At 42.5% G+C, this 16,182-nt stretch overlaps 1 protein-coding gene across 2 annotated transcripts in view; it reads left to right on the forward strand.

Annotated features, from left to right (window-relative positions):
- The first annotated feature begins 474 nt into the window (after positions 1-474).
- pard3ba (par-3 family cell polarity regulator beta a) overlaps positions 475-16,182 on the forward strand; it is a 143,734-nt gene continuing 128,026 nt past the window's right edge. The window contains exons 1-2 of one of the 2 annotated variants that reach the window (XM_078243477.1): positions 475-952; positions 9,797-9,898. In XM_078243477.1, the coding sequence (XP_078099603.1) occupies positions 827-952; positions 9,797-9,898 (228 nt within the window). In that variant the 5' untranslated portion in view covers positions 475-826. The remainder of the gene's footprint in view (positions 953-9,796; positions 9,899-16,182) is intronic. The other variant, XM_078243478.1, reaches the window with a different exon arrangement.

Here is a 16,182-nt window from a genome sequence, read left to right on the forward strand (position 1 = left end):
GTCCTATGGGATCAGCTCCTATTACATTTCTACAGGTTTTGTTTTGCATTTAGTTATAATAACAATATACAAATATCTATCTATAATATACATTGTGAGTTAATGGTTACTTTATACATGTCATATCATCACATTTGTTTAGTATTTTTCCAAGTCAGTGAATTAAAAAGGGTGATTCTTTGTCATTTTTATTTTTGTATTCTTTCTTAAAATATGTGTATTATATTTAATAGATATACCAATTACAACCGCTCAAACTATTGACAGAGGAAACAAAGCAGATACAGTAAAAAAAGAAAAATATGTCTTTTAGTTTCAATTAATAAACAATGTGTTATCGGATCATTGTCAAACATGTGAAACTGTTTTAAATACAAATAGGAACAAAACTAGGTAACTGAAATAAAGTTATTATGGGTGTTGGAGTGCCAGTGGGAATGTAGTTTCCTGGAGTACCGGTGTCTCTGTGATTTCTTCCGGGTTCCTCTCAGTTTGTTTTGTTTGGGTGTATCAGCGCACAACTCCACATGACAGAAAGTCACAGTCTGCGGCTCTAACTACTGTTTTTCTACAACTTACATGACGGCTTTGCTGAAAATAAAATGTCCTTTTAAGTTTTATACACGTTCTTAGCCCGGAAAGTCGGACAAGTGACTTCACATCGTGATTTCACCCTGACCTGAGACACCTGTTGCTCCAGTTTCGACAGACAGGTATCTTCGTCTCAAACAGGGAGCGAGCAGCTACCGGGGTCGAGAGACTACCGAAACTCGGATTCATTTCTTAACTCTCTCCAAAAGAACATTTGAATTTATTTACAGCCACTATGAAAGTTACAGTTACTTTCGGGGACACGTCAGTGGTGGTTCCATGTAAAGCTGGATGGACCGTCCGGGATTTAATCGACCAAGCCACGCGGAGGTACCGCAGGATTCTGGAGCAGGTAAACCAGGTAAACACGCTTCAAACCGTCACTTTATCACTCAATTAGCTATGTCAGGGCTTTCACGTCACACCATGTTTACGTTATTGTGCCCACAGAAAATAGTGTTTAATTCCACTCACTCTTCATGTTTTGTAAGAACGCCCATAACTTGACTAAGCTGTATCACTTCACTTGACCAAGTTGTTCGTAATATTATTGCTAACCTTAGCTACTAGCTTAAAAGTTATGTGTCGTGCGTGCATTAAGACAACGTGACTACAATTGCGTAGAGTTTAGCCTACTAATCTTTGCATGTTAAGCAAGAACAAGTTTATTTTATGATAAGTTTGACTCCTATTTAAGCCTGAAACCAATATTGAATGATCCACCTTAAACATTTAAAATGTACTTGCGTTTATGGATCTCCTTTTATTTTGGTGGTGCAGAATGCAACTACAGTTGAATTTTTCTATAAGAGCGTAAACAACATAAGTGAACTTAACGTTTTATATAGGTTTATATAAGTATCATTTTGCACTTTTTGATGTTCAACAAATCACAGTAAGAATCTATCACAGAAAGATGACCGACTTGCCTCAATAGACCAGAATGCAATGCAACCACTGGGCATTTTAGATTATGAGTAAGGGTTGTGACTGTCACATACCTCATCTGCAGTAACACCATGCATACCACATCTGGATGCTCTGTTCTGATGGGAACAGGTATGAGCATCATCACAAAATATCCCCTGGCATTCACTGAACACCCCAAACCAAGAACTAAGGGTGTAATTTGACTTACTGGTGTACTGTGTTGTTTTCCATTTGACTTGTGTTGTTTTGAATGCCCCACATGTACACAAAGAGATGCACCCCCTGCTTTCTGCTCCCTGATGTTGCAATCACTTGAACATTAATCATTCTGCCGAACTGACCTTTTATTAATCAGCCGCTTTGTATGTGCATGCTGTCCTAGCGTGATAGGGTGCTGATGTGCGTTTTTCGTCTCTGCGAGGATGTGAGTGGTGCTGGCTGCAGGCTCAGCTGTCTACCTGTACAATAGCTCCCTGTTTAAGCCCTGGTATCTCAGTGGGCAGGTGGAAGTTTACTGTTTGATGTCTTCAATGTGGCCGCAAGTCGAGGATGTGCGCTGCGGACAGGAGGCTTTGTCCTGTGAGTGATTGGGGATTAGGATTGGTGACAGGTCCCGGTCTTATCGGTTGGCTGGTCCCCCTCTCAGCCCGCCCACTTACCCTACCCTCGGCGGGGCGAGAGGCTGGCATTTGGAGATGCGAGAGCCCGCTGAAGCAGGAATGGAAAGACCGATTGGGTGGCTGCATGGCTTGATGTATTGCTTCCTCTCAGTGAAGGAGCACACACACACACACACCTAGATGGCCACACACGGACACACATACACACACTTGGAGGAGCTCATCTTGCTCGGTGTCCCCTGAGCTGTCACGTCTCTGCTTCACTGACACCCACAGCCATGCCCACCCTGCCCAGCGGTCCCTGTTGATTCTCACCGAGACACGCTGCGATGCACAAAGTAGGCTAAATGTGAGCGTGTGATTAAAATGCACTAGGCCCCTTTATTGCTTTTCACAGAGCATGTTAATTAGGAGCCGTTGCTAGACGCTGACTCAGCGGTCTGTTGCCTTCTCTTAATAGAGGCACATCATCATGAGGACAGTCCAGCTCTGTAGCTGCCAGAGAGGACCGAATTACTCTGACCAGATGAGCCGGCTGCTCCTGCCAGCAGAATCCACTTAGAGCCCACATTAACCGCAGGTTTCTCCACTCTCCGGCCTCACCCGCTGACAGCGGGCACAGTGTCAAAAACCTGGGTATAATCACAGCGAAGGTGTGTTTGTGTGTGTTGGTTTATATGGTGAACAGGATTCTGCATAATCTCACTGTTGATTGCAATAATGGCATTCAGACCTTCTTAATTAGCAGGTTATTGTAATGTGATCTCAGCTGTGACTATGTACATGTTTAGCTTCTTGCACGTTTTGTTGAGAAAACTGAGTTAGGCTAACTGACAAACCCTCCAACTAACTGCATACAGGCAATTATTGCTCGTCATACAGTGTGATTTGTAAAATGTGAGATCGTTTCCGGACATTATTCGATCCCTGCTATTGTGGCATGTGATGAAGATTGTGGGAGATGTGTAAAGATTTGCACCTAAGGTGTTAAGATTCATGTTATTAGATATATTTTTCAATTTAAACTTCCATCTGTCCTCCATATAATTACTCAATAAAGAAAAACTAGGCATGATTTGTAGAAAAACTTCCTATTTCTATAAAAATGTGTCTCTTCTAGGGCTGCAACTTTTTTCCTATTAGATAGTCTATAAAATGCCAAAGAATGTGGACCTGCTCACCCAAAGATATTCAAATATTCAAGGATTTCAAACCGCAAACCCCTTACATTTGAGACACTGGAACCAGCAGATGTTTGGTCATTTTTGCTTGATAAATGAGTTAAATGATCAATCAATTATCAGAGTTGTTGTGGATGCATTTTGACTCCTCATTTCAGCCCCTTTCCTGTCCACAGTTGCAGGAGTAAAGAGGCTTAATAACAGCTCTGACCTGTGTTTTCCTGGATCACTGTATTAATATAAGACTCTAGCCTGGGGGACCAGCAAGTAGACTGATTGTGGTGCATTCTCAGGGGAAACAGCCGGGTACTGTAGCTGCCTCTCCCTCTCATGGGCTATCTGTGCAGGTTCAGTTCAGATTAGGGCCACTATACCAACCCTGTGCTGACACCTGACAGTGCATTAAAGCTGAAAGCACTTTGCCCCCCTTCTCATGTGTGTGGGGCTGGTATGTGCGTCAGAACTCCACTATGCGAAAGGCATTTTGGAAGTAAAGTATCAAACTGTTCAAACCTGCCGTTTCTCTTCCTTGGGTTGTTTGTGTCATTGGATTTCCGACCTGGCTTGCTGTCAGACGTGTTCCGAGAAATAGTCTGCATTCATCAAAGTGCTGTAGTTGTGTATTGTGAATGAATATTGTGGGAAAATACTTCCAATAACTCTAAAGGTACAGAGCAGCATCCTGAGGCTCACTGTTTCTGATTGCCACTGGCGTTTGACTTTAAACTTGGGCGTCCCAGACATCAGGACTATGAAAAGTTCTTAGTTACAAAGACATGAAAGCAAGGGCGTAAATCCCAGGGGGGTCGGGGGGGTCAGGGCCCCCACCCCCCCCCCCAATCTAATGGTTGTCCCCCCCCCCCTAGAAATATCATAAATAACATAATGATGTATACTTAAAATATCTGTGTAAGTAGTAAAACAATACAAACCCCAAAAAATGCTTTTTAAGTTTAGAAACATTTTGAGTCCCCCCCTCCCTTGCCTCACAGTGGTTGCTGTAAGTTAGGATCTGCACTCAGTCACATCGGGTAGTGACAGGAATGTAGTAAGTAGGCGGTTCAAGGCTATTTTATTCACATTAAACATCGGATGAGGTTGTTCTTTTCTCAGATAGAAATGATGCTGTGTAATTAATGAATTAGTCATGACAAAAAGTTTGCTGTGTTAGTGTAATATAATGTAACGTTACCTAGCTTATTTAATAGCTTGTTGGATAGAAATGCACCCACTACAGCTAACGTTACCACAGCGATGAGCCTAACGTTGTGTGTGTGAACTGATATTAGGGTTAATATTGAAGATCTACAGTTGTGTTTTGCTGAATATGAAGTTAAGTGGCTGATCAGTTAAATATATATCCTCTGTCCCAGAAGAAACCTAATATTTATGTGGAGGACGCAAGATCATTTTAGAATTATAATATGACAGCGTGGTGAACCTATGAAACTAACTCATTTAGACATCTGACGTTTAGGATTTGTGTTGTTGTTGCCCAGATAAAATGACAGAGAAATGAAAAACAGGCATAAGATCCTTTTTCAGTACACCAAAACGCCAAGTAAGTACAATAAGTCCTCATATCAAGACAATTTGGTAACATCTTTATAAGACTGGGTGCTTATGGAAATACTAACATCACTATGTCACAGGCAAAGGAGACAGAAAGAACTGAGGAACAGGGAGACCAGGGACAGTCAGGTGTAGAGTCTCAGGGAGACCAGGGACAGTCAGGTGTAGAGTCTCAGGTAAGTGTGTTGAGCTCAGTTCATATTTTTGGAGGTGTGTGGCTGTCAGGGTGAGCAGATGAGCTTTACCAGTGGCTCACTAATTTACATTATGATCAGCTAATTTAACAAGTGTACAAAAGCATTGTATTTCTTTTATATGGGGAAATATTTTCAAAATAAGTCATTATGTTTTAAGGTATTTTTGTGGCTTGATTGTAAACAACTTAGAAATAAATACATGGTTTTAAAGAAGAATATTTTGGTCAATTTAGTCAGCTTTTTTCATTGAATCGAGAGAAACACTGAAAAGAAGGATAATGGTACAGTCGCCACGCTACACTAATGATAGTATTAAGGCTTTCATCTGTGTACACATGTCCTCTACGAGTATAATTGTGGCTGTATTATTTGTGTCCCCTTCAAAAATTGCTCTTCAGAAATGTTATGTTTATTGTCCCCCCCCCCCCCTACTGTTAGATCAGATTTACGCCCATGCATGAAAGTACAAAAAAAACTTAATTTAAATCGAAATTCCTTAGACTGGGTAAACCCAGCCCGATCTGCTGGCGATTTGATTTCTCCCTGCAGCTCAGGCTGGAAACCTGTACGTTTATCGATCCTGCTTCCGTTACAATTTTGCGGGGACCAATCGCAAACTGGCTTATCCACCTGGCGCGCTATTGGCGGGTTTAACACGATGACGATAGAGAAGCGACCAAGCAGCTTCTTGTTTACATTCGGCCACCGAAGCGCAGCAACCCGTTGATGTCGCTGCTACGTCACCCGGATCGTTGGTCTGATTGGTTGAAGGACTATCCAATTGCGTACAGAGTCATTTCAACTATGCCCGTTGATCACGCCTCTTGTGCAGGAGAAAAATACAGAGCAGACTCCCCAGACTAATGCTCAATCTTAAAAGATTGAGCTTGGTCTGGTGATAGCCAGACTAATCCTTCCTGCTTGCAGTGTATGCTACTGTGGAGCTTGTTCGGGAAAAAGCAGTTTCACTTGGCAACAACCCCTCCCCATTCAGCATTTATAAACAGTATATAAACAAGTAATACATGTTTAATAAACAGTAGTCATTTTGAAAGCGATGTCTTGTCAAATTGCCGAGTGCAGGTCCCTCAGTGCAGTGTGCAGTATTAAATAGGGCTGCACAATTAATCGCAACTTTCTCGAAATCGGAATATGGACTAGTGCAATATCCAAATCGCAGGGGGGGCGCAATATTTGTTAAAAGCAAAATATGTGTCGAACCATTCTGACTTTAGTTTTGTGGCGCTGCAGAGACGTCCTGGTCTACAAATCGCATCCTACATTTGTTTGCAAAAATCACACCATAATCATTTAATTTCCTATTAGTTTAACAATTTTCATTGAAAATAGTGACACTGGAATTCATAATTTGTTTAAAAAAAGTAATAAATAAATATATGTAAATTTGACTAAAAGAGCCAATTATATTGTTAATCGCAATTATTTCTGAGACAATTAATTGTACACTAAAATTTGGAATTGTTACAGCTCTAGTCACAGCTTCGGCACACATTCTTCTGAGGATCAAAGTGTGAAATAACCCCCCCCCCCCCACACCACCACCACCACCACCACCACCAACCGCTGCAGCCCCACTGAATTTAGCTTCCCTAATTGCACCGGTGTTTCACCGTTCTCGAGCAGTGTCATGTTTGCTCACCGGCAAGAGAAGAAGGAGAGATATATCGCTTTAAATGGTCGGGGACTTAATGGTGTAATTTGAAGGGAATTTACTCTTCTAACTGTCGCGGTAATTCTCCTCCACTGTTGACTGACTGACTCCCGACTCCTTTTGTTTTTTTCACGTCATGGGAAGAGTTGAGCATACAAAGGGGAATTACCAGGGATTGACAACGAGGGACTTCAGAGGAGTGTTTTTTTAACTCCCCTCTTTCCTCTCTTTTAGATTACGTTCCCTCCTGAAGTGCCATACATTCATCCCTTTTCATCACTAGGTAGAAAGAGAGGAGCGTGTGTTTTCTCGGGCCTTGTGAGTTCTGGCTGAGGAAACGGGAGCACAAGTGTGCCTGGTGGTGTGCAGAGGTGATGCTGGTTAACACGTAGGCATTGGTGTTCGCTAATTCCCCCCCCCCCCTGCGAAAATCACACTAATACATCTTATTTCATTAAGGTGTGTGTCTTTATGCTGGAGATGTGATGTCACCGCAGTAAGAGCCATGTTTTGCTGTTGATGTCACACACACACACACACACACACACACTCTCGCTCTCACACATACTGTAAACCATGTCGGTGAGAGGCAGAAGAATGCCGGCAGCTGTTCAGGTTGGACCAGTTTCCCCCTGACAATCCTGGCTACATCTGTGCTCCACCGGTTTAACGTCTCCATCCCACATGTGCAGCTTTATGGTAAACATTTTTAAAATGATGACTAAACACACCACCATTTCTGATTCATATTACATGTTATTATACTCTGGTTTCCAGCACTGTCACAATCTCATAATCTCAAGAAACCATCTTTCTTTTCTCTCACTCTCTCATTCGTCAGTTTCAAGTCAGGTCAGTTTATAGTGTATTTATTTATTTATATTTTCAGTGGTCGTCTAACTCCACGTCTTCCTGCTGTCTATAGCTGCCTTTTTGAGAAGCTACAGGTGACCCCTTGCTCCGAAAAGGAAGACTAAGTAGAAACCATACAGCAGCCTCTTTCGGGAGATTCAAGGCTACCGAAAAGTCTCCAGCTGGTATTGCCTCCCTTTACCTGAGATTCACCATGTTTGTTGACAAGTCCACCTATCTAATTTACATGCTGAGATCTATAACGGGAACGCTTACTGTATTAATACGAGGTGTGTTGGCACAAGCCTATGATCAGATGTCATTATCCGGGTGTAAATTGGCCCATTAGTTCAAGTTACTGTAGCTCCCCAGCATGCATTGTGTTGTCTTTTAATAATGTGTCACACAAAATGAAAATGATGCAAACTATGATGACGATATCCACTCTTTCTTTGTAAGGCCCTCACTCATACTGTTATGTTGAAACAGATTTTACAGTGACAGGATGCTCTTGGCTCTGGATCATTGGAGTGCCTGGCTGTTTGCATATCAACGTGTCGCTGCATTGTGTGGGAACTGCAGCGTATTTGAATGCTAGTTGTAGCTGCAGATTACTTGCTGCTCTATCTCTCACAGCTCTGGCGCTGGCATTATGGCCACTTCTGAAGAAAGAGAGATTCTGGCTTTATTCCTGTGATTGAAATCCCAGGCTCTCCCAACCATTTGTTTTAAGAGAATGGACTTGGCTCATTGTGAAAGGCAGACAGCCTCTTTTTTTTTTTTTGTGCCCCGTAATTCACATTTGGATGCAGCGGAGCAAGGAGGAAGCCCATTCACAACGGGTCTCAGTGATACAGCAGAAGCCACTCGCTGGGTCTCAGCCAAACTCATTCCAGACTCCAAGGCTTACAGCCTATAGCTGGTAATTTAGCTGGTAATGTAGTCTTGTGTTGCTATGGACAGATTGCTTATTGGTATGAGCAGATCCTAATGGGCCATTTTCTACTGCACACATTGTTAGAAACGATAAGCCTTGTCAAAGATTTCTTTTCTTAGTCTAGAAATTACTTTTAATAGAAATTGTGTGTGTGTGTGTGGGGGGGGTAGCAAATATTTAGTAAACAATTCTAAAATTGACCCATTCAGGAGGTTGGAATTACACTCTGTTTTAACTTTGTATTCATATTTAATGCAGTGTATCATCATCCACATCTTATATTGTCCACAGATGCACTTGCTCTTGGAGATCTGTATAGCATCGCCACAATAGACTCTGTGTGGGTCACAAAAAGGGGAAGATGCTATTGTTCGTGTACTTCTCTGTTGATTTTGTACACAGATTTCAGATTGCAGCTCAGTCTAAAGTCCTTGTTCTCTTTGATAATCAATGGAGCGCCAGGCTCGGGGGTACTTCCTGCTCTGTGCAGTGTGTTCACTCTGACCTCTGTCTTCATGGTAACAATGAAAGCGGCCTGGAATGTGCCCACCACTGCTCCCCACAGAGCAGTAAAAACTGCAGAAGTTCCTATCCTCGCCCTCCTCACTCTCACAGTCTGTGCAAACTGTACTTTGTAAACCCAGTACAGTGTAATGTAGGTCCTCTGTAGCTACTGTATCTGCCAAACAAACAGGGAAGCCTGCTGTTTGGTCCTGATATATTTATATGTGTGGTTATTATGTTGACTGACTGTTAGTATTGTGTCACATTTGTTGTAAACATACCATTCATAGTGGATAAAATGGCCAAATGGAGTTATTATTTATTTTTTACCATATTTTATATTGAAACAATGACTCAAATTTTCAAACATACTGTAGGTTTGTAAAAAGCGGAAAGTTACATATGAAGGATTTATGTTTTTAGAACTTTTTGTGAAAAATGTTTTTGTTATTTGTGGTCAGTGTTAAAGTCAGTGGAATATTAAACCAAGGTTTTCACCAATGTATGTGTTCTGACCAGTTAAAGATTCTGGACATCTGAACTAGACTGTAAGCTGATTGGTTGGTTAAACTCCCACTCCGATGTCACTGGTTGTTGTAGTTTTTTGTTTCAGTTTGATAGTACAGGATTCTGACAATGTATTTGAATTAGGGATTATGAGTGAATTTGTAATTCAGTCTGTTGTTAATTATTGTCTAGACCTAATCTGAGTTTGTAATTGTTGCTAACTTTGTGTCCAGCATGGGGAGAGTGCAGTGAAGACCCACCACTTGGAGTACATGGACGGAGGGATCCTGGACTTGGACGACCTGCTGATTGATCTAGTGGAAGACCGAGACAAGGTGAGGAGGAGTCAGTGGTGCATCACTGTTGTCTTAAATTCAAACCACGAAACTACAGTGAATGTTTACTTTATGTTTATGCATTTGGTTCGTCCAGGCTCACGCAGTTTTGTCCCATACCTATTCTCATCCACGCTCCCAACACATAGACGTGCTGGCATGTGATGAGACAGCGGTTTCTCGTGGTCGGACAGCTTAGCATAAAGGCAGTTACACACCAACCAGACGGCCGACCCTCGGCAGAAAAGGCAGTTGGACTGATCAGTCTCCCCGAGTTGGTCAAAAAAGTGCCTCGGAACACACCGAAGCGACGAGACGTAATACGTCTCCATCACAGCAGGCGGCGCTCATCTGTATTGTCACCCAAAAAATGAAAACCGCAGCTGATTGGACGAACGCGTCACGTGGATTTGTTTTCTCCGGAAATTCAAAGACAGACTGTCATGGCGGCTCGTTCAGAATACGATCTCATCTTGTACTAAAATAGTTCACTGAAACGTGTTTCTGAAAACATTTTAAGCGAGAAATAGGCCACGCAGTTGCTGAATCGGTCTTCATTTCAGATCAACAAAGACAAATTTTCGTCAGATTTTGAGAGACTCTAGTCACGCTCATTCCGCTTGCCATTTCCGGGTGAGTCCCGACTGCCCTGTCTCCCTGTCTCCGACTGAGCATGTCAGGTTGACCAAAATGAAGGCCGACAGCCCCTCGGACGGGCGACGGCACGGAACACACCGAACAGACTCGAGTCACTGACCTCGCCAGACTGTCCAACGGCCGACTATCGGTGGTGTGTAGCTGCATTAACATGAGCTGTGATGCGTATGGCAAGCTGTTTCGTGATTGTTCCTACCTGGTATATGGTGCAGTAAATTACAGCAGTGTATCCGTCATTCTTAGCCATGCTTAGTCTGGTAGCAGATTTATTTTGACTCCGCTTGTAAAGACTCCAGCCTGGCAGGATGACAGCATGTCCAATCAACAAGGTATTTGTAAATCCAAACCTTGGTTAGCTTGTCGCTGGCTGTTAGAAGTCTAAACCAGCTAAATACCAAATGTGACAAAATATCCTCTGATTGGGTTTGATTGCTCCATGCATGCTTGGTAAGAAAATTAACTTATTTTCTCCCCTGCTTCCCTCTGGTTCTTCAGAAAGGGAGAGTAGGAGTGGTGACGGTGCTGTGTGATTTAGCTGTCGTGTTCACATTTTTACTGAGATAGATGAAAGGACACCATTTCAGATCTAAAACAAATCAAGGGAAGGGAAGTTCTCCAAAATGGCCATGATGTAACTTCACAGAACTGGGTTGGCAGATGAAGTTCACTGCATTTCCCACACACACACACACACACACACACACACACACACACACACACACACACACAAACACAGTGGCCCGATTTCTATAATGAGCAAATTTCATTCCTCTTGCTAATTTCCTTTAATGCATTCCAAAAATGGGCTAATAAACTGTCCAAAATCCATATTCATAAGCCCCGGGCCCAGGCGAATGATGAATTATCAACACTTAGTCAGCAAGAAGGCCAAATGAAATGGAAATGGAATATATTCAGCCGACCCTGTACCACGCAATAACAATTGGTGTTTTAAGCTGCATGAACAATAGAGTGTGCGTGTTTATGCACACCGTCTGGTGCATGGGGGACTGCAAGTTTGGCAAAATACTCTTTGTGAAAAAAGGGGACACAACTAAATAATAGATGTGTAAACTCAGTGGGAATCTTCGGCTTTTTGCAATCCCAGAGAACAGAAGCTTCATTTTCTGGGATGATGGAATTATAATCATAAGATCTGCATCTTATTTGTGCATAAGAGGGTGAGTCGTAGATTATAATGACTCAGTTTTTTTTTCAACATAAGCCTGCTTTTTTGTCAGCATCCTCAGAATGATGAAGTGTCACAGATCAAATCCCGCTCCAGCATTTGATGATCAAATTCCCTCACTAACAAGGGACCCTGGCGTCTGCTCTCTTTCCCTAGCTGCGGTGCTTTTTGTGATTACGGGCTCTGCTGAGCAAACGCTTCACTAGAACCTGCACCATGCAGGAGCTGTCTAATTTACCTTTTGTTTCTAAACTCTCTCAGCTTTCATCCAATTCTCCAAACGCCCCCTTTCATCTCACTCCTCATTTTATCCTTTTGTTTTCGCTGCTGATGAAGAGATAGCAGACGGAATAGGACGAGCGCACGTGATCTTCATAACGTGCCAGTCATCCGACTTATCTCCGGGCTTCCAAACAGTGTCGGCTCTCATAGATTAATGAGCTGTGCCTGGCATTCTTGATTAGTCTGACTTCCTTTTGTTTGTCTACGTTTTTATTACCTCGCCGCGGCCGACAGATTCTATCTTTAGTGCTTTTCTTTTTTGCTCTGTTATTGTGGCCGACGCTGTTTCGCCATCAATCATATAGGAGTGGTCCCATTGTGAGGGCCCTCCACCGCACAGCATGGGCCCTGTGTTAGCCGCGGATGCTAATGAGAGATAATGGTAAGCTATTTGTACGCCTAGTGGTTAGCTTCGCCACGAGTCGAGACCTCTTTATCTGGGCCAGCCCCTGACCATTATTCAACAAACATAGACAGACACACACACACACACACACACACACACACACACACACACACACACACACACGCGCACACACACACACCTCTGTTGTCCCTGCTGCCTGCGCCGAACCACAGGCAGGCGTGTAGCGTAGCATTTCAGCATTAGCGTCTACGGAAGGAGCGCCACTGGTGGTTGATGAGGGTGGAGATGAGGGGGTGGCTGTGATTTGATTACAGTTCTGCGACATGCGCACACACACACACACACACACACACACACACACACACACACACACACCAGCAAGCATACACAATCCGTTCATTAGGACCCCATCTCGAGACACCGGCCACCAGCCTCCTCATGAATATTAATATCAATCTGATGAATGTGAAGAAGGCCATGGGGTGTTGGCTTAGGTGTGACCACATACACACAGTACACACTCACAGACAGAAAAGACCACAGTATAAAGAGAGCATGTCATGGTTTGGTAGATCTCATTCACCAACTTGGATACACTTGTAAATTAATAATTCTGGTATTTGGAAGTCTGGGACATGTCCATAAGAATGTGGTCAGGGGGATCCTGCTAGGGGGGCTGCAAAAAAAGGAGGCTTAAAGACTTGCAAAATTTTGCTCTGTTTCAGCCATTATAGGGAGCATGCAGATATGGAGACGGAGATGTTTTGTTTACCCTTAATGTATGGAGTATTATAAATGAAAGACTTGTAAAGTATGTGCCTATGTAAATCTGTCACCTTCTCATAGTATTTGGATCTTGTATGTTTTCTTGCGATGCCTTTTAGATCCAAATAAAAGAAGTGTGTGTGTGTGTGTGTGTGTGTGTGTGTGTGTGTGTGTGTGTGTGTGTTTTAAACCACAGACAAAAAAGAACCCACAGGTTGTCTGTCCATGTCTAAGTGACAGGTGTCCAAAACTGTGTATGTGCGCCCTGCAGCTCTCGGAAGACAGTTGGAGGCATGTCGGTTGGAGTCATTGACCTGTCAGATAACCCACTACTTTGTTAATGGTTTGGAGAAGTGGGCAGTCAGAACAGCCTTTCGATCTCTTCCTCTTTCGTTGCACTGTTTCTGTCAAATCACTTTAGTTTAAAGAGTAGTTAACCTGCCTTATCCTCCATCAGTCCATTTTTTTCTGCCTTTCACTCACGCACACACATCATGGACTTGTATGTGGCTGTAGGGGCGGGCGATATGTTATATAACAGCCGTTAATATTGGATATGATTTCTGCAACAATGTGCTGGAGTGTCTTTATTTTGTCAGGTATTTATTCTGCCAAAATCAGACATTTCCATCTGTTGTTTTCCCTTTCCTCATCTGGCCCTCACTCCTCCATTTCTTTGCTCCCTTTGTTTTCAAAAGCAGTTATTAACAGATGTAGTGCTTTACCTCTACACATTCGCCCATATACCGCTACCAGGGCTGTCATTCTCTCCCATTGACAGTCCTTTGGGATCCTGCATTAGCAGCGACCACTACTCCCATACGTCTCCACGGCACACAGGAGCTGTCAGGCAGGCTGTGCAATGCCAGCGTGCCATTAACAATCAAGCCATACACCAGGTTTCATTTGGTAAGCCCACCAATATGCATACCATATACAGTACATGGCTGCTGTTTCCTGTGTTCATTGGAAAGATTTTGTTGTAGTACTGCGGGGAGCGACACAAATGAAACTGCATGTAGATGCTGCTTGATTGGAAGGCCATTGCACATCATTCCTCTGCTTCATCCACATGCAGCTGGAATTTGAATGTTTAACATGTGCGAGTGTCCTCTCTTGTCACGCCTATCTCCTCCAGAATGGGAATTAAACTCAGGGAGCATAACGTCTCCTCATAAGTGGACTGTCACTCTTCATTCCACGTGCACAGACACACATACACATTGCTCCACACGGACCTTGTTTTTGAGGTGGGCACATAAAAAAAGTCAACCTTCCATCCCATGCAGCCAAACGAGAAATCTAATTTCATGGAAAATTTAATGGGGAAAAAAAACTGAAATGATTTCCTCCATCTCCCTTTAATTAGCCCTTTTTAATCACTGCGCCTACAAGGCGTCCATGAACCTCCTGTGCAGTCTCTGGTTGCCGGAATGTAAATGGTAAGAGTGCATATCCCAGCTGATCTCCCTCTGAAATTTCAACCGCTTGATTACGAGGCCATCTCCCATCATCCATCTCTTCTTCTTGCATGTCACAGTGGAGGACGCAATGCTATTAGAATGAATCGGTCTCATCGAAATATGTTATGATATTTGAAGTAGGTCTGTGGCCATGAGCAACTTCCATATCCTTTTTAAAGAGAAAATGACGCCTCTGTGAATAATGACCTTAATTTCACTTTATTTAGTTCATATTTCACAAAGTAAAATTGGCACTGGTAATTAAAGATTTCAAACTTTTCAAACTGCTGTTAGCAGATGTAAACGTGAATGTAGGTCAGGTTTTGCAGACAGTTTATAAAAAAGGAAATGCATTAAGCATGTTTGTTAGGCCTTAAAGATCCACACAAAGCATTTCAGGTAGGAAACTCTGAATCCAAACGTAACTGAATTTGTTTACAAGAACTTTGAATACGGACAAGCAAATACTTACCAGTGTACATAACAGCCATTTGCAGACCAAGTGTGGACATACAGCCTTGTGGTCCGGTCTTGAGCGTCAGATTTTAATAATGAATGAAATAATGCTGCAACAGATTTTTTTTTTTCCCCACCAGCTCTTTCTTGTAAGTTATTTCGGGTGATTTGTCTGAAGTCATTTATTACATGTCAGATGTCAGCCCCTCTGACAGGCGACAACAAGGCATTACTTAAAACGTGCTAACCCGCTGGAGAAAAAGTTTAGTGAAAGGGACGTGATTGCGAGGCGCAGACCCACTGATTAGCCTTTGACGCTCTGCGACATCTCGCTCCCTCACCTCCATTCCCCTCATTCACCTCCGCGCGAGCCGCATTTGATTGGCATCTGAATAGTCCCATAACGCTGCACAGTCTGAATGGCCAGTGATGAGCAGGAGCATGAGGTTCAAGTGCGCTGATTTAGAAAATGTTCAGGCAGGTCAAGTTTATTTCCATAGCACATTTCATACACAGGCAATTCGGAGTGCTTTAAATAAAGCATTAAAAATACAAGAAAAGGAAGGAAAATCAACATAAAAACGTGCAAGTTAAAAGAACAGAGACATAAACTGGTAGAAAAAGGAAGTTTTTAATTTTGGATTTAAAGGTGGTCAAATTTGGTGCAAGTGTAATATAAATGTATTTATTAGTAGGATAACCCCTTGAGATGAATCATCTCATTTTCGAGGGGGTCCTTAAAACAATTAAACAGTAAATACAAAACACAAAATACATTCACAAATGCATACATCACTCTCAAGCCTAACTGCTCCAACAACAACTGATCGCCTTCCTCCATATACATACAATTAAAAACACAGTAAATTTGCATACATCCCAAATATGATGCTATTTTAGTAGATGCACGAACAGGAGCCAACTCATAAAATAAATAAATCAACAAAATCGTAATATGTCAAGTTAGAAACAAGAGCAGTTTATTTGTAAATAATTAAAGACCGATGCCTTAAACGAAACAAATGAAGTAATTGATCTAAGTGAAGTGGGCAAGGTATTCCAATCAGATGGTGCTTTAAATTTAAAGGCACGTCGTCCAATTTCT

This window comes from Sander vitreus, chromosome 24 (genome assembly GCF_031162955.1).
Source record: "Sander vitreus isolate 19-12246 chromosome 24, sanVit1, whole genome shotgun sequence".
Taxonomy (NCBI): Eukaryota; Metazoa; Chordata; class Actinopteri; order Perciformes; family Percidae; genus Sander; species Sander vitreus.